This window comes from Nothoprocta perdicaria, unplaced genomic scaffold (genome assembly GCF_003342845.1).
Source record: "Nothoprocta perdicaria isolate Ctin4 unplaced genomic scaffold, notPer1 scaffold_62, whole genome shotgun sequence".
NCBI classification, from domain to species: Eukaryota; Metazoa; Chordata; class Aves; order Tinamiformes; family Tinamidae; genus Nothoprocta; species Nothoprocta perdicaria.
In genome coordinates this window covers 2049337-2072187 of record NW_020455888.1, presented here as the reverse complement: position 1 = coordinate 2072187, position 22851 = coordinate 2049337, and the positions used below count along the sequence as shown (strand labels likewise).

Below are 22851 nucleotides of genomic sequence, written 5' to 3'. Positions count from 1 at the left end.
GCAGCGCCGCCGGCGCCGAGAGCCGCGGGCGGCCCGGGGCGGGAGGCAGCGCGGCCGCCATCACGGGACGGGGCGAGCGCGGCTCGGCCCCGCAGCAGGTGCCTCCAGCCGCGCCGGGCGGTTGTTTTCCTTCCCCCCAGGAAATAACGGCGCTTTTTATTATTATTATTATTATTGGTTTGTTTTTTTGGTGCAGACTCCAAGATGAGGAAGGTGCTGTGGGTGGAGCCCGTCATCTTCGTGTACACGTTCGCGTCGTCGCTGACGAGCCCGCTGGCGCAGCAGTTCCTCTACGGGCGCCTCTGGCAGGAGCAGCACAACGGCAGCCAGGCGGGCAACGGCAGCGGCGGCCGCTGCGAGCCCAACGGCAGCAGCCCGGCCTACCACCAGCAGAAGGTAGGGGTGGCGGAGAAAGGGAAAAAAAAAAAACACGTAAAAATCCGCCACGGAGACCTCGCAGCGCCAGAATGACCCACGTCCATGTGTGTGCGCTGYGTGGTGGCTGCTGGAGTGCTTGGATGGCTGGTCTGCAAAAATCGGCTCCTAAGAGATCCTTCTTTAAACTCAGCTTTGGCCAAGGGGTTCAAAATCACCCCGTGGGATGGGGCTCCGCGTTGGGCTCCTTGGTCTTACCTCATGAAGGGAAGGGTTGGCCACGGTTGGTGTTGAGGTTGTGCAGGTGTTGGGAGCCCTCGGGAGGCTCTGTGGCCTCTGCTGCCCCGTGTAACCGTGGAAGTTGGAGCAGATGTCTCGGAGTCACCAGGGATGTCATCCAGTTTGAAAGGGGCTTCATGCAGCGGACTTGCAGGAATGAAGGATGGGGGAAGGAAAATATCACAACTGCGTCACTTTGCAGGGAAAAATAGTAAGATTGAGCCGATCTTTGCACAGTCAAATTTGATCAATGATTTACCATTCCTAACAGTATTTTTTCTGCCTGATTAAATACAAGTATGACAAGATGGGAGCATCCTGTGGATAATTACACTTTAAATATTTTTTCATACTTTAGCTTGATGAATACCGATATGTTAATTGGAATTTTCTCCTGTTGCAGTTCTCATGTTGTATTTAAGCCCAACTAACTGTGGGYTGCCGTTAGAAAAGATGATCATACCACCCTTACATTATCTTTTCTCTCCTTGTGTTGGGTCTAGCAGCTATATGGGTTGGTTCTACTCAATAATTCAACTGAAAACACCTCTTTTTTGAGTACTTTTTCTGAATTAGCAAACTGCTCTCAGACAATCTGCGACCATGTGATTGCTACCTGCAACACAGAGGATGGCAGAGGTAAAATATTTGCACAAGAGGTAAAATAGAACCATCCCAGCAACAGCCAGTTAGATCAGAGTAAGTGGAATGTGAAACTGCCCCTCAGAGTTAGAAAGCCAGATGATTAGGAGTATAAATTACACAGAAATTGAGTTAATGGGACACTGTCTGTTGGTTTTCTCCTATGCTGCTGAAAGTGATTGCTGCAGTGATGCAGGTGGCACTTTATGATTTTCCTTATATCCTGAATTTGAATCTCTGACACGCTGCATGTGCATGAGACTAAATGCCTGASTTTGCTTGCCTCATTTGTCACGTATAAAGGACATTTTTAAATGCCACATAGGGACTCCATATGGTCAAAGAGATTGCTCAGAATTTTTAGCACMGGAGTAGATTATTCCTCGTTTGATAAAAGCCTGTGATAGTAGCTAGGAAATGGAGGCAAAAAGGTAAACAGAATTCCAGAGTAGTGCTGACTGATCAGGCCAGGAACTGATTAAAACCAGTCCCATGATAGGCAGAACCCAGTGGGTCTTCCTCAAGTGTACAATTTTTACTAATTAAACACCAAGAAAGCATTGTTCATGACAACAAATGCTCTTGAGAAGAGCATCAGAGCTTGCATATGGTTGCGTGTGGGATGCTCCTTTAGMTATGTAGAATGAGATATGAGATGGGGCTGGGCTGGGGGACGTTTATCACAAGAGCTCTGCCTAATGTCATTCAAAGCAAACTCAACCAACCTCAGGCTTATGTCCTTTTATCTGTGGTGCCAAATGGAAAAGCAACTTGGGAACTTACATATCTCTAGAGCGCAAAAGGAGGTGGACACAGGAACTGTCAAGCCTTAAAGGCAGAAAAGGTTCCTAACAAGAAAAAAAAAAAAGAAAAAAGTTTCCGTGGCAAATAATTTTCCACTGGAATCGTTCAGTCTTCTTCTGAGAATACCCAATATGTTTTGGTGGGTCTGGAGGCTGTGGATAACAGTGAGTCAATGAAGGGGTTGTTGTCTTGATAAGGCTTGTAAATTATTCCCCCAAACTGTGTTTCTTTAGTATTAGCTAATGCTCCTCTGGTGCATTGTCATATGATGTCATGTCTGAGTGGAAATAACATGCTTGGGGCATCTAATCCCAAAGGCAGACCCCATGGAGAAATTTACATTTCACATTTTTGCACTTAGCATTTTCTAAATTCTACTTGGTTTCCAAATTGTGATTGCATGTACTCAGGATGTAAGACTGGATATTCCTTTTTGCAAAACATTAAAGCAGAGTGCTTATTTTCAGCTGAATTTTAGATAGCGTCTCTAAAAGATGTGATGGTGAATTTACACATAACTGTGGCTTTTGTTTTGGCACAACAAATAATATAATTAACTTTATATTTAAGAATATAAGGCCTTCAAGATAGTGTTTGAATTATGGCCATTACAACTTTCTTTTCGTTTTCTCTTTCCTAAGGAATTTTACTTCCCTTCATTTCAATGGATCTCACCAGGCTGTGAATTATTAGTCCGTCACTCTTACCTAGCATCAGTTTTGTTCAATACTTGTTACTGTAGCATATGGATATGAAACTCTCAAAATGCTCATTAATTTCAGTGAAACCTGGTCTCCATGTTAAGCAGTAACCACATACATGGTGAAAAGAGTAGACCAAATAATTCAGATCCCAAGGCTTTTGCTGAGAAAATAAGTTGACATCYAGGATTTTCGGGGATCACCCTAACTAATTTATGTGTATGGATGCTGTAAGCTTTTCTATCAGGAGTGTCCCCATCAGGCCCTCTTTGTGCTTAGCTCTTAGAAAGATACATCCCTTACCATTTAATTGAGTACAAATCCTTCAGTTCTGAGAATGGAGAGATGKTTTACTAATCTCACCAATTTCAGAGCAAAATGTAAAAGGAGACTGCAGGCAAAATCGTCAGGAGCYTGCAAAGATGTGTAATATAATTCAAAGTGGATAGTCTTGGCAGTATTTAGATTAATTATTTCTTAAGATTTGCGGGGAAGTAGTCATTTTATAATTAATCAAAGTAAGTTCAAAAGTCACTGTAATAAAAGCTAGAGCGTTCTGACTGCTGGCTTGAATAATCCTTTTTTTAGTGCAGAAGAAGCTATATTGAAACATTATTTATCATCCATGACATACATTTTCCTTTGCTACTCAGTAATATTTTTTCATTTTATGAGCCTGTCAGCTTATCCTGTCCTTCCCATTGTTCAGCCTCAGGCACAACACTTCTCTCTTGATTTAATACTTATTTAAGTGAATTGCTTCTTCATATTCATTCTGTTAATTTTGAATTTTGTGTTTTTAAAACTTATTTCTACTCAGCATAATCTTTTTTTTTTCAAACTAGAGTGAATCTGCAGGTAACAAAGCTAGACCCTGCCCTTCAAATTTCTGCAGTTCTGTTGATTTTAACAGTTACATGATTTTAAATCAGCTGAGCATTTGACTTATCATTTYATATGTTAATTTCCATTTACTTTATAACCATGTGAAGGGAATGGTGAGTTCTTTACCCTCTTCTCAATTTGGGTTGTGCCATCAGTAGACAAGTCGTTTACATCAGCAAAGTTATGGTTATTTGTGACAGCTGGATGTGTAGTCATGTTCTTCATGTTGCACATCTTCTAAAACAACCAAACCTAAGTCTTTATTATTTTATTCTGTTTCATGTTTCATTATGGCTTTGACAGTAACAGGTAYGTTGTATGTGGGTTGAGATGATGTAAAATAACATTTGGGTTTATTTCAAATGTATTGTTCCTAATAGGTAAGTATTTCCTTGATATTGATGTTTTAGAAGGTAAATGCTACTAAAGATGCAGTGCTTGGAATCACAACATGGAATCACAATGTCCTCTTTGCTTCATAAATAATACAAAAAGCACTATCCATTAATCAGTTTTTTTTTCAGCCTTCATAAATGAAGTTAATCATTGCCCCTGGAAATGTCTGTGTTTTGTTTGTTATGCCCATTTCTCTGCAGGCCGAGTTGCTTCCCTTCTCGTTGATGCTGTCCCTCCAGAYCAAACAATTTCCATCCCATGCCAGCCTTCTCTAAGCTCTTCTCCTCTTTTCAAATCATTTCCTTTCCTACATGTTTTTAATCCAGTCTGCATGGCTTCTCTGTGCACTGTCACATTCAGTTACGTGACCACTTCTCTGTATCCTCTCCCTGACCCTTTTCTGCTGGACAGATCTAATGCCTTCCTTACCCACCATGTAGGTCCCATTTTATTCCCTGTTCTCAAGCACAGACAATGTGGAAGCAGGATAAAATACATTACTTCTCCCCAAATCCATCAGCAGGGGAGGCATTAGGGATCGGAGTATTATTTTCCATTTAAATCTGTTTAGCCTTCATGTTTTTGACACTCCCAGGGTGACTGCAGCGCTGGCCAATGGACATGACATCATGACTCCTAAGACACACAGACACCATAAGGGAAGTGAGTGAAAGACTCCAGAGTGCTGGGGGCTTGGGGGCTTTCCATGAGTCCCCCAACATCAGCTGAATTTTCCTCTTGTAAGAAAACCTGGTCAACAAAGGAAGAGTTTGAGCTTGAATCTCATGATCTCTGCCTATAAATCAGCCTATAAGGCATTCAGCACAACTGAAATTTGTAATGTGGTTGGTTTAAGTGCTGGCAGAGGAAAGCCTGAGAAGACTTGCATGTCCCAGTGTGTYGTTGAAGACTGACAGCCCCTGGCCTGGCCTGAATGATATCTCAGTGTGATTCACTCACCCCTCAGCATCTGAAGGCTTTCTCTTCAGGGTGGCACAGTATAAGAGTTTGGGCAAATGGGTTTAACCCCTTTTCCACTGCCTCTCCTTCATCTGAATAGCTTTTTTTTTTTTTTCCTTTAAAGGGCTTTTGTGACTACTGTCTGTGTAGCCTGCATAAATATGATGAAAWCTATATTGGTTTGATGAATGTAATTTAGCAGCTAACTTCATAACTGTGCAAAGTAGTCTTTTTCTATTGTTTTTTTTCTATATTTTTTCTATAACTTTTTCTGTACTTTTTTTCTATAACTTTCTTTCTATAATCTTTTACTGTTTTTATCAAATTCATTTTATTTTTAATCTGTTAAAAAGAACTCAGAATGTTTTCCCTCATTTTTATTTACATTTGATTCTCACCCAGCAGTTACTGTTCCCTATGAGGATACCTGCTGTAACATCTCGGTAGGGACATCACTAACTTGGAAGCCCAGAAACTTCCAGCCTTTTAAAAATGTGAATGTGAATCAGCATCATTTTCTAATGCTATATTTTACATTTGTTCATCCTTATTATTTCTAACACTGCACTTGAGGAGCAAATGCTGGCCTGTTTACTCACATAACCCATGCATCGTTTCTTTGTACCTCTCTCAGTAGGATTCTTTATGAGGAAAGATAGTCTCCTAGTGAGCAGGAAGCCTGGGAGGTGCCTCAGTCAAAGAGTGGTTTGTGCTGTTGTCTGAAAGGTTTAAAAGACACCCAGTGTCCTTCTGCAAAACCCTGTGCTGAAGGATCTACAGCATGAGCAGCTGCTGCTGTTGAAGTGTGGTCAAAAGAAGTGTTCTAATGGTCCTTGTAAGGGTCTATGTAAAATAAGGTCTCTATCTTAAACCATAACAAGACCTGTCTGAGGGCTATTGAAAGGAGAGTCTTTGAACATACATGTCCTTTGTATAAGCCATCATTGTATAATGCACTCTTAAATAGTACTGTATTCCATTGTAGCATAATAYAGGATAATATGATTCAACATACAACATCAGATTGCATTACCAAATATTCCTTTGTAATAATCTAATTATTGATATATATTGCATTGTGCTGTATATGGCATGCTTACTACAATTATAGTATTTCTAGAATATATGTATTTTACAGTTTATTACAACATTAATTATTCTTGTTTTCTCTTTGCAGGAAGTTCAAGAAAAGGCCTCTCTTTTTACTATGCAGTTGGACTTAAGTGGGGCAATTCCCAGCCTTATAGTTGCCTTTGTCATTGTAGCTAACGGGGATCGCCAGGGACGCAAAAGGTCTTTAGTTTTACCTTCGGTGGGAGCTCTGATTACAAATATCGCCTTCACTGCAATATCCTATTTTTCCCTGCCACTCTTTATCTTATATGGGGTGGCATTTATTACTGGACTGTTTGGGGGTATGGCAACTTTCCTTGGAGGAGGTTTTGCTTTTATAGCAGATCTGTGTCAGGACGAGAAGCAGAAAACAACACGAATAGCTGTGGTGGATTTGATCTTTGGTTTTGTGTCAGGGCTGGCAGGACTATCTTCTGGCTACTTTATAAAGGGAATAGGTTTTACATGGACATTTGTGACAGCAGCCCTGCTTCATGTCATTAATATTACCTATATTATATTTTGTCTGGAAGATACAGGAGGTGTATCTGAAGTCCAGCAACAGGATCCAGTATCTTGTAAAGATACTCTTAAAGAGACRTTCTCTGGAGTCTACATGCTTTTTAAAAATGCCCCTTTTAAAAAGAGAGTTTTAATCACTGTGCTACTGTTTACATTTATGACTTACTTGTTTACTGCGTTCGGTGGGGGCTCGCTTTTTACCCTGTATGAACTGGATGAGCCGCTCTGCTGGAATGAAGTGTACATTGGCTATGGAGCAGCTGCCTCTACTTCCATCTCTCTGACTAGTTTCTTAGGAGTTTACTTACTTTCTAAGCGTCTCAAGGACATTTATATTGTCTTTATTGGAATATTTTCTTACATTGGAGGAATGGTCATGGCTGCCTTTGCCAAAACTACTCTGCTCATGTTTCTAGGTGAGTTCAGAACCACGTGTTTTATGGTCAACAGTACRTATGAAAATACTGCTGTGTTAGCTATAGTTAATGCAGTTGGTAGGTATTGAGGTACCTAATTCAAAGGGTCCGAAAGAGGTAAAAGATACAAGATTGGGTCAGACTCATTTAGGGTTTATTTAAAAAAAAAAAAAAAAGAGTGTGGAAGGTGAACAAAATTACTTATTTATGGGTTTTAGTGGTATGCAGATATATCAGATTTATGATTTACTTTGTGCTTGGGTAATTGTGTCACAGTGCACTTCTGTTTTTTTTTCTATGACCTGTGCAGGGAACAGGGACAGGGACATTTTTCTATGAGTCTAGAGAACTCCGCACTGAAAACTGTTTGCATAATTTGCTCTGTATTTGTGAATTCACAGAAGTTTTTACCTGTAATGTTTCATGACTGATTCATTGCTTTACAGTGAGAATTCCATCTTTACTTTGCTTTATGCCTGTTCCTGTCTTACGATCCATGCTGTCAAAAGTTGTTCTTGCCAGGGAACAGGGTGAGTAGAAATTGTTTTTAAAATAAAATSTTGTTTCTTAACAGATGTGCTAAGGCTGCCTTTAAACAAACAGAAACGTATTCATACTTTAGGCTTACTTTTCTTTTAAAGTTCCATATAATAATTCTTAGTGATCGTATTAGTGATATTAGTGGCTTTTGGTATTTGAGTAAGATTGTGTTTTTAAAATACCCTGCAAGCTTCAACTTTGAAAGGAGACAGAGCTCTAAAAAAAAAAAAAGACCATGGGGAACATGAAACTGAGGAACGCTCAAGATTTGTTGTGGTTTGTACAGCTGTGGTTATACAAGAGCTTCTACATTTACCAGATTTTGACATGGAGAGAAAGGTACTGACTCCTGCTATTTAGTCAGCATCACATGAGAGTCAGCGTCACACAGCTCAGAGAGGTGAGCAGCAGATGGTTCAATTGCAAAAGCATTTCCAAATAAGCTGAGAGCTGTGTCCTGACTTACTTACCCTGCCTCATGGGTATCCATGGCCACCTGTACACTTCCCAAAGGATATATTACTTCTAGAAGTACTTTACCTAGTGAATCTCAGAAGAAAAAAGCTGAAGACATTTCTCAGAATGTCTGGTTCTATTTTGAGACACATCTTGATATAAAAAAAAAAAAAAGATACCTTCATCCTGGAGTGTGCTAACCTACACCTCTGCTCTTGCAGGATTTTTTGGCTTTCTTCACAGTTTTGGATACACAAGTAGGTTGATGCAGAGATCAGGTTGCCACTTGTCATCACTCGCTGTTCCCTATTGTGATTTTTTTCTTCAGCCCCATGAATTCGGATGAGTCAAGGGAAATGTGTTCAAAAGGGATGGTCTGCCATAGTAGTTCAGTACAAAACTCAGTAGTTCAGTACAACTACTACATAACTGAGTAGTTCAGTACAAAACTCATACAGATTGCATCCCCCTTTCATAAAGGAGTGATGTGCTTATGTGCTGAACCAGCAGTCTTTGCTGGGAAAGATTAGAAAAACACCACAGGGAAAACAAGAAAGGGAAGAATGAGAAAAGAGAAAGAATTGGAAGGGGTAAAGGGCTGAGCTTTGCAGAACACATAAGGGTGCATAGTTTGAACTYGACAAAGGTTCAGACTATCCCCCATGGAAGACATGGCCAGAGACAGATGATACTCGGGTGCTTGTTACTTGGGCAAATGCTAAAATATTGCAGGTAGAACTTTGTTAAATATCTTTCAAGACACGTTTGAGAACTTCAGCACTTTGAAAGGGGATTTGTTTTACTTGGTGTGTAATCCATCCATTTCTTTGGGCAGGTGCTGTCTTTGCTTGTATTGCCTGTTTGGAAGCTGTCACCCTGACTGTTTCGATTTCAGTTTTTAATAGTCTCTACGCAGCCACTGTTGCCTGGTTTTCAGGCTTCAGCTTCCTCTTGTCAGCAGCCCTTTGCCTGCTTCCACTGAGTGCACTATGGTGAGTAGGTGTCAGAGGGTTCGACCCAGCAATCTGACAGTGTTTACTGACATTTCTCACTTGCATGCTTTGAAGTCGAGTGGTTTAGTGCAGTAGTTCCCAAACTTGTCATGTTGTGATATATTGAGTGTATTTGTGCATGTCCCTCCTTTCAGTTTCCACCCAATTTGGGAACTGCTTACACAGAGCAAGCCTGGGAAGGTATTCTGGGAGCTGCTGGCAGTGAGGCAGAGCTGAGACTAGGGGCTGGAGCCATAGAAAGGTGCCTTCCATGAGACCATGGGAGAGGAGAGAGGGAGCCCATTGCTGAGAGGAGCTGCTCTCCGTGAGGTTTGTGATCAGCTCTTTGRCAGGAGGAACTCAGGTGCTTTTCTTGCTTTTCTTTCTTTACTACCTACCACCCATTTTGCTAGAAATCTCCCATCCAACTGGATCTCCCCAGTTGTGGCCCCAGTCCAGCTTCCTGCCCTCAGCTCTGTGCTGTGAATTTGTCACCTGCTTGCCCCAGACTGAAACCTATCCTGAATTTGCTCCCAGGAGGATACCCTCTASCTTGGCAGCATGAATGTGCCTTCCATTGGCTTGAGCCCTTTGCATGTGCCACAGAGAAAAGGTTTCATGTAGGGAAAAAAAGGTCCGTCCAGATACTTGGTCATAGATACCCCGAGAGGACGTGCCACTACAACCTGTAAAAGATCTGCACTAATATTAAGCCCCTTATAAAGAAGTCTCTAGATATGTTTAAAAAAATACACCTCCATGGTGTCCGAATACAATCTTAGCTAGGAATCTTCTAGTAGTACTCACAATGAAGGTTTTTCATCACTATTCACAGCTTTCTAGTATGAATTAATGTTTCTTTTGGGTGCTGGAACATAGACCTAAATGACAGAAGAAGCAGTTTTAATTATTTCTCACTTTCATTCAGAAAAAAAAAATACGCAATTTTTCTTAAGAGCACGGTACTTTTCATGGAAGTTTTAATCTATTTTTCCTAATGTCTCAATAGCTTTTTATCTATAGATCAGCTGCATTTTAATTTTTAAGGAGGCATTAAAAATGCTGCAGTTTTACAACATTTCACATTATTTCAAGTGTGTCTGCTTGACTGTTTTCCTCAACCTGTCCGGTGTAGCTGTACTGACAGTAACTTAAGAGTGACATAGTGATGGGTCTCAGGGCTAAGGAATTGAAGCAAAGGGATTGTGTGCTGAGGATGGAGAATAATTTCCAAGAAAGTAATAAAAAAGTGAGGACTTTGTTAGATGGCTGAAGGCCCAGTAAATACCTTCAATTTATAAAATAATAATTTCAGTTTGTTCAGTGCTCTATGAAAAAGTTACTGTTATAAAGCACTCTCTTCTATGCAAAGCATAATAAATATTTACCATTAAATGAGTCCATCCTGCATCCAGGGCTGTGGCCCATCCTCCTCGTAGAGTTTTGTAGGTTATTTCTCTTTTCCTTCTGTCCTTGGTGTTTCAGTTGCCTTGCCCCTTGAATAGCCTTTCTAAACCCATTCTTTAGAGAGTGTCATGCAGTGTTATTGCTCGAGAGCAGAAGCAGGAGCCTTGCCCCAGCCTGTAATAAATCCAACAGAGCAGCTCAGTGCTTTCCAAAGAGAGAAATGGCATTGTCTAACTCAGGCCATAGAGGCAAGTGCTGCCGTTATGGTTATTTGCTGAGACACGAGAACCGCTGAGCGCGAGYGTGGCAGCTCTCATGGAGCTCCATCAGCTCCTTGGCTATCATCTCACCTAAAGATATCCCTCTTATCTCTGTTTTACAGCTGGCTTCTGTGCACAAGCTGGAATGAGGAGGATTTGGCTCTACTTGTCCACGAAGAAGTCTCMAGCATTGAGAGCACTGACAGCTGAGCCAAGGATTCGCTCACCTGGGTKTTCTGATGTGACACGCGGCGGCTGGGACCGCTCTATCACACGCAGCAGAGACAACACAGCAATTAAAGATGCAATTTAAAGCGGCCCTGCAGCAATAACCACTAAACTGATAGCACCCTATTTCCAGTGTCTCCTTTTAGCACTTGAATTAGACTAACTCTTAACTATGCAAATAGGCTGGCAGTGGAGATTTTGATGCTGCTTTCAGCTTAAAGGAAAAAAACAAGGTAGGTGATGCTGCCTGTCCAGCTACTCGTTCTCAAGTGAGAAAATGTTAGTGGCATCTTGTACCTCTTATATCATTCTAAGTGGGGTGACAGCAGTAAGTTTATTTGCAGTAAGTTTATTACTGTCAGGAACTCTGCTGAAGCCAGTGGGTGTAAGTTGAAACCCAGGCAGTTCCATCTCCATGTGAGGAGGAACTTCTTCCCTGTGAGGGTGCCAGAGCCCTGGCACAGGCTGCCCAGGGAGGCTGTGGAGTCTCCTTCTCTGGRGATCTYCCAAACCCGCCTGGCTGCCGCCCTGTGCCCCGTGCTCTGGGTGTCCCTGYTGGAGCAGGGGGTTGSACTGGGTGATCTCKAGAGGTCCCTTCCAACCTCAGCCAGTCTGTGATTCTGTGATTCAGTGGAGCTCATGCCAGCAAAAGCTGCAGTCCACTGCATGTGGACATGGTAAAAGAGCTGCCTTACTGTGAAGCACAGTACTAAGCACAGAAGCACAGAACTGTCTAAAATTACTAAACTAAAAGGTACTTTTTTTTCAGAAGGCAGCCAAGCTGGATGAAATACTTGTATCAGGTGTAAGCTGCAGCTAGCAGAGAATGTTTGTGCAAGTTTAACTTGTGATGTGTGGGCTTTGCCTGTGACTTTGTCCTTAAAATTCGTTTTCACACTGAGCCGTCGTACTTTGAAAATAYCCGTCTTGCAGAGTGTGAAGTTAGGCCTCTGCCTGCATATTGCAGAGGCCACATTGCACATTTATTTTGAGATTATAAATGTATTATCCCTTTCTATGTAGTGGGGACTGAATACAGACATCTCACTTTTGACTGGAGACGAGAAGGCTCAGAGGGGATCTGATTAACATTTATAAGTTCAGGAAGGGAGAATGCAGGGAGGAAGGGGACAGGCTGYTCTCACTGGTGGCCAGCGATAGGACGAGGGGTAATGGCCACAAGCTGAAACACAAGAAGTTCCGTCTCCAGGTGAGGAGSAACTTCTTTACTGTKAGGGTGACAGAGCAGTGGAACAGGCTGCCCAGGGAGGTTGTGGAGTCTCCTACTCTGGAGGTCTTCAAAACCCGCCTGGATGCCACCSTGTGCCACATGCTSTAGGTGTGCCTGCTTGAGCAGGAAGGTTGGACTAGATGATCTGTAGAGGTCCCTTCCAACCTTAAATATTCTGTGAATCTGTGTGAATCTGTGACTCATGAAAATATTTGTTTTCCAGTTAACCTGGACTAYACTGGACTTACATATTTCTTCTAGTGAAAGGATATATATCTTTTCAGGGACTCTTTTGATTTTTTTTTTTTTTTATAACCCTGAAATAAGATGATCAAATCTGAACCATGCATCTAATCATCTTGCCATGAAGGCAGCATAATTTATTAGCACTTGTGTAGCATTTCTAACCTTCAAAGCACTTTAAAAATGCTGTTAAAGAACTTCCCCCTAAAACAGATATTCTCCATTTCAGAGAGCAATAAACAGAACAAGTGACTTGCCCTTGGCCACAGTGCAAATTAGTGAGAGCTCTAAACGCAGAAATCAGTGTCTGCTCCTCAGCCCTTCAGCTTTTTGCATGGGGGCTCTATGTAGAAACCAGCACAGCTTCTGGAACACACAGCACAGCAGTAGCATGAAGAGGATGGCCATGGTGAGGTCCACCCTCATGTGCTTTTTTCAGAGTTTTACTCCTCGTATTGCCCAGATTCCTCAAAGTACAGGTAGGTAGTTTGTGACTCTCTTCCCCCAAAACAGGTGAGGTAGAAAAAATCAAACTAGGATAAGTCGGTAGGCRTTCCCAAGAGGAAAACTGTAGGAAATCAACTGTGAGGTGGGAACTGACCTCACATGCACACAGCATAGGATAGAAATAAGGACAGTTGTGGTGTACGCTGTATCATCAGCGGTCTACAACCATGCAGTAATATCTATTATATGAACATATTGTTCCTGCAGAGCTCCTCAGTGCTGCTTTCCAAAAAAAATACCAGCACGTCAGCATGACAGGTCCTTTCCMTTTAAACTCCCCTGCTGTTTGCAGGCTGTGTCTGGTTGCCACTGTGAGGTTTGGGACRGGTTCAGACAAGGTCAAGGAGAGCTCGCACCGCCCAGCAGACACTGTCACTGGCAGAAAGCAGTTCAGCTGCCCCAGGATCAGGGCGAGGAGGTTCACGCAGCCAGTAAACACACCCAGCTCTCACTCTTGTCCTCAACTACCAGGCCTGATATTGGCCATGAAAGACCATTAGCTTTTGGGGTTTGGTTTAAAGACTAGTAAATAGAACAGCTTAACTCTCCGCCTGCACTGCCCGAGTCACTGCCAGGTTCTTGAGGAAGTGACCTCAGTTTCATGCTGATCCGTGGGTCCAAACATAGCAAGCACTTTCAAAGGGATGAATAAAAACTGATCTGAAGGACTTTGGCACAAAGGTTACATTGTCCTCCTTTCCTCTTTATGCAGTTACACGGGTATTTAGGAACTACTTCCTACAAAACTGCCTAGGAAAAAATAAAGCAAATCAAATAGGGACTGTTCCTTCCRGTCTTCATCTTCAGTGGAGGCCTCTGCTAGCACTGATGGTAGCAACAAAGAAATCTCATTCAGCAGCAACGTTCTGTTAGCCCAGTGAGAAATTTCACATTGCTTTGCTATGGTTCAGTCCTGCTGTACACGGTATCTGCTATTTGCAAAATAAGTGTGGCAAGTACAACTATTAAAAGCAACTGTAAATTAGGTGAAAACACAACACACACAAGAAATTAAGAGTCTTTCTGAAGTGCCTAGCATGATACAAATTGAAGAAACCAGATGCTCTTCTTTTTTGTTTTTTAAATCTAACTCCTCAGGTGATTGCAGTTTGTGTAACAAAGGCAAGCAATATTTTGACAAATTAATAAAGTGAAATTTGCTGTTTCAAACTCCAACGTGTAGTTGCAGTTCCTGAACTGATGACAAATAATCAGCAGGGTGGAGTTTAGGTAAACAGAAGCAGCACAAGTGTCATCTGCCAGGGCTTGGTGAGAGGAAACTGGCAAGAACACGAGCACCCATAGGAGGAAGGGGGCGTGTGAGAAGCCAGCAGGGCTTGAACTGTGTTTATTATGCYCAGACACACACAGAAAAGAAACAGCTGCCTGGAAGGGGGTGCAGATCAACACTTTCATACTCAGTTCCTGGAACTCTAGTTCTTGGCACTCCAGAGTCACTAAAAGCTGCTTAATAAATGTAGTTGCTATCCTAGGAACACCATTGAGGGCTCCCTGCAGATGACAAGGTGACAAAAGGTCCTTTTGGACTGCAGACCTTTTTCTCAAGTGGAAGCAAAAAGAAAGAGAACACTCGAGTCAGGGGCATAGGGTTTCAGATACCCCTACACACAATACAGTCAAACCTGGAAGAGAAGGAAATTGCCAAACTCTGTCCAGTTGCTCTCACTTGTCTGCAGTGCTATACAATCTTAGTTGTCTTGCAGAAGTTACACAGCATGACAGCAGAAAATAGTAACTGTTATACCTAAAAATCTAATGAAAATACCCAGTTAAACAGATAAGCCTCCAGTGGTCTACTCCATGTTTAAGGGTGTATGCAAGTGTAACTCCTTCCTTCTTCATTAAGGTCAGATTTTGGCAAACCCATATAAAATTGTGACCTAGTACCACTGTCTCCTCATGTTCCCACTGCAGCAGCTTTATTAGCTGCTAGCTATACAATATGCTATACAATATGCTCTCTTAATCTCTAACTAGTGAAATACCTGGATGAAGGGCTGCTCTTTGGAAGTGTATTCCCAAATGGATTTTAAAACACTTTGTTCAAGTCCAAGTGGAAGTTGCTTCCAGTTTCAGAAAATGGAATATCCTCTCAGGCACRGAGCTCAAATAAAATTCAGTCTTTTAACTCCTTGCTTTCGGTGGTACTTCCAAATCTGCACAAAATTACAGTGGCTCATTAATAAATCAACTAAGAGGAAGAAAATGTACATAGCAGGATTCCACTGGCAGTGGGGAAGCTACTGCAGATCTCTAAAGAAATTACGGAAGAAAAGAAGAATATGTTGGGGATAAATGATGCTTGATTTACAATTAAATATATTTTGGAACGCCACAGCATTTATAGCAAACTTTTATTCAGTGCTTAAAAAAAAGTATGGAAATTTTCATGAACAACGAGTTACCCAATGGAAAATATCTTCCCATTTAAAAAGTTCTTTTGCAAGAACGTGCATTCAATGTATTTAGCTACAGCAACCAGTCAAACTTCACGGGTATTTTTGGATTTTACATATATAGCATTTCCATAGTTGAGAAGCTATTGTCCTGAGCAGTGTACGAAGAAACATTATTTAATCTAAATACAGGACATTTCCATAATTAACAACAAGCACAAAACAATTCATAGACTTTAAACATTTAATGTGCCTTTTCATCAAGGAAGGCAAGTGATATCCGTTTAACACTGCGAGTGTCAATTCCGTATCATGCATTTGGGTCTGCAGTATAAAGACACGCACGGAACGTTTTCGTGGCGACCAGGCTCGGCGCGCGRGGCGTTACAACAAACCCAGCTTGTACTCGACCATCATGTGCGGCTCCCCCATGGCCTCGCTCTGCGARGGGTCTGAAAAGGCAGCAAAGACAAAACCCATCAACGTCAGGTGTCTGTGAAGCAGGAACTACTCACCCTATCACAGCCTGTCACAACTGATGGAGTTTGGTGTCCAGGACCCATCTTTTCACCCCCACTCGACCCATTTCACCACCACTGCTCCTCAGGGGTCTAACACAGGGGGAGCTCCAGGCTCCCCTCTAGCTGGAGGGATCCCCTGGTGGTTTCTCCTCTCCAGCTCTCTGCTCAGCTTCAAGGAAAATCTCACCCTTGAGCATCTATGAGATTTCCTCCAGTCTCTAAAGCAGGCTTGACATTAGGCCACAGAACTCTAAGGTTAGCAGAGGACAAGGCCAGGACACAGAAACACCCCAATACTGACACTACGATCCTAACTTCCATTAAAATAAAAAAGTTTTAAAAAGAAGGRAAAAAAGCAGCAACTATGCCCAGGAAGCAGCAACTGCTTCCTCGTAGGTACAGCACAGGACTTTCTTCCCACAGACAAGGTACATTTGTGCAGGAGCATCAAGAAATTACCAATACCAAAATTACCTCCCTTAGCCCTAGCTGACATGTAAGACTTTTCCRAGAGCAACTTTACCAGAGCACTTGTTGCTTCTATAAATTATAGCTTGCTGTGAACAATGAAAGACAAGCAAGTTCCTGTGATTCCTGTATTTTTTTTTTGACAGTGCTCTACTCCTTCAACCACAGTAACCTAAGATTCCTTCCCAAGCTCCCTATCAATCCGGTCCAGAAAAGATGGTTTCCCTCATGTATCCAGACTTCCACCTACCCCTCCAGTCATTTCACATTCCCTCTATCCCAGATTCGCTCCACTCTCTAGCCCTGTCTCAGGCCATTCCCTGCTTCCACTCATGGCCTTTACTACCAGCTGGACAAAAAGAAGATTCCTAAAAACAAAAATTAAATAATAATAAAAAGGCCAAGTTTATTTCATCCTACACTGTCCGACTGCCAGCAGCCCACACAGCTGCCAGTTCTTGAGCTAATCTTTCTCCCATCTCTGCTACATTAGTTAGGTAGCTCTCCTCCACCAAGCCTTTTTTCTTTTTAAATACAGAACTTGTGAAAACTTTGCATCTTTGAAGGCTCTGCTTGACAAAATTTGGGTAAATACTTCAAAAGTTTCAAAGACAGGTACTTAGCAAAACCATTAAAAGGTACAGCTTAAAAAAAAACAAATAAAGGTTYACTCCATATTTCAGAATAAAATTTCCACACAACCAGCAGCTGAATCACATTTACTTCTCCACCCCACAGAGTTTCTTTCACTTTGGGAATTTAACTTCTATCTGTATCTTGTTGTTTCTATTTTTTTTTTGCAATTCCTAGAAGTAACCAACTTATCACTCCCCSAATGTTACTGTTCAATTAATTTCAAGTAATTTTAGACAGCTAATAAGACATTTGAAAGAAAACAAATTTACCATTAAGAATATCCTCAAAACCAATGCTGTCATCATTTCCCCTCAGAGTATCCAGTGCTATGTTTGAGCTGTGAAGAAATGGGAGACGCTGGACCTGTAAGAAGATGGCAATGGTTTGTGCAAATCTGAATTTGAATTTTTGATTCAGATTTCTGAGTCTGAGGAACTCAGAAATAAKGAAAATGACACACAAAGCTACTTCTTACTTTTAAAACAATAAAACCAAGGTGGCTATTGGCCCATGCATCTATCACAGGCTATCCAAAATCAGTCTTTTGTTGTCTATCACTTCAGAGGAACAGCCTTTCACCAAATGTGCCATTTTTGCTATAGTTATTAAAAAATTAGGTGTTTTTCTGTCCCCCCCACCCATATTATTACAAAACAAGTAATGCGGTATATAGGGCATTCAGATCTGAAACACTCAGTACAGGATGGTTTATCCTCTACTCACAGTTACATTCACTATTGRGAGTGAAGCTTCGATTGTATCATGAGCACATTTTACAAGCACAGAAATATCACACAGCTTTTCTCTTTACACACAAAATAGACTGCAGGTATCAGATGTCTCATCGCCACGTGAGGAGGAACTTCTTGACTGTGAGGGTGCCAGAGCCCTGGAAGAGGCTGCCCAGGGAGGCTGTGGAGTCTCCTTCTCTGGAGATCTTCCAAACCCGCCTGGCTGCCACCCTGTGCCCCGTGCTCTGGGTGTCCCTGCTGGAGCAGGGGGTTGGACTAGATGATCTCTAGAGGTCCCTTCCAACCTCAACCAGTCTGTGATTCTGTGATCTGTAACTCCAAGTAGAAGAGTGAGAAGGGTCAAGGACACACGCTATTCCCCTTCCTATTTTGGACAGGTGAAATTCAACCACAGGGAAGCTTGTGTATCTAACATCAGAGACAAAAAGTCTGCAGTCAACAGTCTTCTAACCACCAGGTTTTTCCCCTGCTCAGGAACGCACAGAGAGACACATTAGCAGGATCTCTGTCCTCACCTGCCCTCTTCTCTATGTGCTAGCATCACTTAGGGAAGAAAGTCTTTCCTCACAGGACAGCACAGCTGAGATCAAGGCATGTTTTCATCTCCCAACTGCCTTTYCTATTTTCTAGACAACAGACTTTTACCCAGTTTTATGCAGCTTATTCTGACTCTTTGGAAACCTGATCCACTGGAAGAGGGCATGGAACCCACTTGGAAGAATTGACCTGACAACCTTCAACAAGCTAACAATCAAAACAAACCCCAAACAACCAAAAACCTCAAGGCCCAGCACATAACTAGGACTAATGTGCCTAAGGGATGAAGTCAGTCTCCAGCTACTCTCCATCACAAGAGGCAAGATGGGAAAGAAGGGAGACTCAGTTTTCCAAATAAAGCTAAAATTTTTGAAACTAAATCACCATAGAGGTCCCCAATCTTACAAGGCTGTGGAATAACAGCAAGCACAYATAAAATTCTCTGCCTTATGCTACAAGCTACCTTGATGGCTGCTCTCAAATCACCACCTGCTTTACAGCTCTGTGTCTCCTTTCCCTTCAGAGGCAGAGATTCCTTCCCATAAAGCTCACGAATTCCACAGAGGAGACACAAACTTAATTCCTCATTAATACTGAGCTGCATACTGAATACTCTTCTTCTAGGGCTCGTAGGAAGCCAGTCCACATAAAACAGGACATGCTTTTGTTTCACCAAATAATCACTAAGAAAATGCAGCTGAAAGGCTTTAGTATATACATTATTCTAGAAATTATGAATTCCAGTGTTTGGTTTTATTTTCTTTTATTAAAATTAGTTCATCATGAAAGTTTATCTTGGAAAAAGAAGACGGTTTTAATTTGATACAGGAAGATAGCTTTCCAAAAGCTTATTCATGCAGATAAAAATTCCCCCCAATGATTTAAATTATACCAGTTTAAGAAAAATGCCTACCTGCTTCACTGCTCTGAATTCCATCTGCAGCTTCAAAGATGCATGGAGTCCTTGAATATTTCTCAGTGTGGTGAAGTTTCTGTTATCTTGATTTAACTGGAACTATCACAAAGAACATTTTTTTAAAGAAAAGTACAGACACTGAAGATATGCTGTCTAAATAAATACACTCATTGAAATTTAGAACTAAAATTTAGTGACAGTCATAATGAACTGAAATATATTAGTATGATTGACATTGTATAAGTAATATTTAAAATCACAAAGATGCACTTAACTAGATACTTTTATTATAAATCAATAGTAGCAACTGCCCTTTTTTTCTTCTTTTCCTTTTTTTCTTCCTTTTTTATTACTTGTTTTTGACAATCAGGACATGCAACTCCACCAAGTGGCTTAGTTGTGTACTACTTTAGTATTAGCACATACATGGGCAAATAAGCTTGAAGTAAAAACACAAACCAGAAAACCATACTACTACTTTTAGTCACTGAAGCTTGTACTTCAAAACATTTGAAAAGCATTTTTTTTCTGATTAAGTGGGAAAACAGAACATCACATCCACTCCTTAAGACTCAGGAAAGCAAGAGACTGCTCTTATCAGCTTTAGAGCAGCTGGCAAGATAAGATGAACAAYGTGCACATTTTGACATTATTTTACTATTTAGTTCTATAGTTTGGAACACTGTATCCAAGTACTACATTTGCTTCTAGACAAAAGGTACCAAAGGCTTCTGAGCTGACAAAACAGGCATTATGAAATGAGATTCTGCTCAACTTGTTACTTAGGCAAGGCCGTAAATCCAGGCTCCCTTCATGGCAATGTAATTCTTCCACCTATGGTCCACAAGCCATGACTAGTTAGACATGACTGGATATACTTAGCACAAACTGTACATGGGAGACTTCTAGATGGGCTCAAGAAATTCAATGAAAAGTATTTCTGGGTTTACAAGCTCAAAGTCCAACAGTGAAGGTATATAGTAAACCATAATAAAGCAGAATGGTGAGAACTGCCTTCTGTAGGTGACAGGTCTTTCCCTCTCTCTTTCCCTATAGAGGAACTATAGAGGCTGCACATACAACTTACTGACTTTCAGATAGCCAAGTCTTTCCAAAATAAAGCCAATATGGAAGCCTGTTTACATACTTAAAGAGAAGCACAAGTGGGAGGCTACATGTTAAACAATTTTGCCAARAATGTTCCTGGCATAAATGAAGTGTCAGGGCTTCGAGTATCCATTGGAGACTGGAACTTGCTCATTCCTGGTTGCTGCACAAAGCAGGTGGGTAACTAGACTGCTAAATTACACCTCTTAATTAAGCACAAAGATGACACATTTGATGTTATACTTGCATTTTTTTCCGACAGCTCCAGTGGATGGCTGGGCAACAATTCACTTTTCACACTTGTAAAGCTATAAAGGCAATAAAACACTGTAATTAACAACAACAATCAGAAGAGCATTTTTAAGCTGCAGTTCAATACTAATTACAGATACAAAAATCAATCCAAAGATATAAGATCGGGATAGCTTTAGCTATTCAAAAATGATGCTTATTGATGAAGCAGCAAAACRGAACTCTTAGTTATAGCACTGTCAGAAAAAAAAGTCTCATATAAGAATTTCGGGCATCTTTTACACTTCAGTTTTACATCCAAAATAAAGGAGTAATACTTTTTTTCCTTCATTTCCTTCAGAAATAGGGAAATATAGGAATAACTGCACACACAGTTTAATGAAGAAAAGTCTCCAATTCTTTTAAGTTCCTTCAGACTGAATATTGCACCTGCTTTCCCCTCTGTAGCATCCATGTTTCAAACTCCACAGAATTATTAGATTCATTATTCAATACATGTACATAGCTTTGCCACTCATTTAAGGTTTTTAATTAAAAATATACTACTTTTATAATAGTAGCTTTCCTTTCTGTACCAATACTAAGAAATCCACCATGTCACGCAGTTCTATGGTACATACTCATATACAACAACCAGAATATGTTTCATAATGATTGAGACTTCACCATTACTTTCTAAAAGCACCAAATCAGTCAAAGTCCATTAATATTATCTACTTCTTGAAGTGATGCTTAGCCAAAAGCTTCAAAGACAACCTGACTAAAAAGAGGTGCTTTATGCAAAGCGGTTTAGAAACACATCTACTCAGAAACTTAGCCAAAAGAAGTTTTTTAATTCTTTTTAATTCTTTTTGTTCTTTCTTCCTCTCTCTGAAGTTTTACACTGACTACTGCACAGTCTATGAAGAATCACTAAAACTAACCCTCTGCGCAGAAGATCTTGACCTCCAAATGGAACAATAGTTGAAAAATCCATAAYTGGGATGCCATCCTTCATCAAAGAGGTAGTCCCAATGGGATCCTGCAACAGAGAGTCATGGTTAGTTTTACAGTGCCAGGCCCCATTTGTGCCCAAATAAAACTTATAAAAATCTTTTTAAAAAAAAAAGTAGTTCGACATCTTGATCTGCTCAGGTACATCTCTTAATAGTTGGCTCTTTTTTGAGGGAGGGAGAGCAACCACTAAACTGCACYAAACTGTCTGGCAGTTTGATAATATATAACTTAAGGGAAGCATTTTGGGGAGCTGGCTGAAACCAGCTACAATGGCTGATGATACTGAGGGAATTCTAGGGCTGCTCGCACAAAAACCCACGGCAAATCCGCCAACTCTCCTCCCCGGGAGGCGACCGCCCCGCGGCGGCTCGAGGCCCGGCGGCAGCTGCGGGAGCCCGGGGCCTCCAAGGCCGCCGAGCGGGCCCGGCCGCCCCGCGCTGCCGCCATGGCGCCCCGTGACTCAGCAGGGCGCGGCGGCCGGCGCCCCGCCGCCCGCTGGGACCCCAGCGGCCGCGGGAGGATTGAGCGGCCCGAGGGAGGAGGACGGCGGAGGAGGGAGGGGAGGCCGCGGCCCCGCGCACGCGAGCGGCGCCCCGAGCCCGCGCTCACCATCTTGGCCCGACACGCGCCGCCACTTCCGCCGCCTCCGCCGCCACTTCCGCCCTCCCCCCCCCGGCACGCTGCGTCACGCGCGGGGAGGGGCCGACAGGGGAGGGGCGGGGTCTCCCTGGGGGCGGGGTCTCGCCGGGGTGGGGCGGGGCCTTGCTGGGGGCGGGGGCCCGAGGTGGCGGTTGGTGGCGGCGGGAAGCGTGAGGGGGCGGCGGTTGCTGCGCAGCTCTGAGGTTTATACCTCAAAAACCAGCGCTTTTGAGGCCAGACAGCCCCAAACCCATCCCCCCCAGAGGGGGCCGGGTGGCTACACGGTGGTGGCGCTGGGGGACGGAGTCCTCACTCGCCAAGGGCAGCTCTGGGRCCAAAGCTGCCGCCCCTCAGCACTGAGAGAGCAGCTGGGACAGACCCGTGGCCTCCACAAACCGGAGGGGAGAGCTGAGCCCGCCCCAGCGACAGTAACTGATCAGCCACCACACTTGTTCCTCGGCCCTCTCAAAAGCCTGCTCGGTCGCCAGTAGGAAACCTGCGGCAGAGGCTGCTGTGCTTTGGCAGCCGTGCATGTGGCTTGTGCYTCTTCACAGGCCCCTTCTGGGGCTCGTGGCCACCTCAAACTCTGCCTGAGTTGTTGCCTCAACTCAGCTTTTGCCCCAGATCGCCCTCCTGCCATGAATTTCAAGCAT

At 42.5% G+C, this 22851-nt stretch overlaps 2 protein-coding genes across 2 annotated transcripts; one reads left to right on the top strand and one right to left on the bottom strand.

Annotated features, from left to right (window-relative positions):
• Positions 1-76: 76 nt before the first annotated feature.
• On the top strand, positions 77-11347 carry SLC46A3 (solute carrier family 46 member 3). Its single transcript, XM_026049834.1, has 6 exons — positions 77-98; positions 197-396; positions 6220-7093; positions 7540-7623; positions 8925-9081; positions 10871-11347. The coding sequence occupies exons 2-6, from the start codon at positions 205-207 to the stop codon at positions 10956-10958; spliced, it is 1395 nt and encodes a 464-aa protein (XP_025905619.1). The 5' UTR covers positions 77-98; positions 197-204; the 3' UTR covers positions 10959-11347.
• A 4001-nt stretch (positions 11348-15348) lies between these two features.
• Positions 15349-22205, bottom strand: POMP (proteasome maturation protein). The gene is made up of 6 exons (XM_026049828.1): positions 22169-22205; positions 21487-21584; positions 20559-20619; positions 19202-19303; positions 17269-17362; positions 15349-15826 (listed from the first exon to the last, which is right to left on the bottom strand). Exons 1-6 carry the CDS (start codon positions 22169-22171, stop codon positions 15759-15761), a joined length of 426 nt encoding a protein of 141 aa, XP_025905613.1. The 5' UTR covers positions 22172-22205; the 3' UTR covers positions 15349-15758.
• Between the last annotated feature and the right edge of the window lie 646 nt (positions 22206-22851).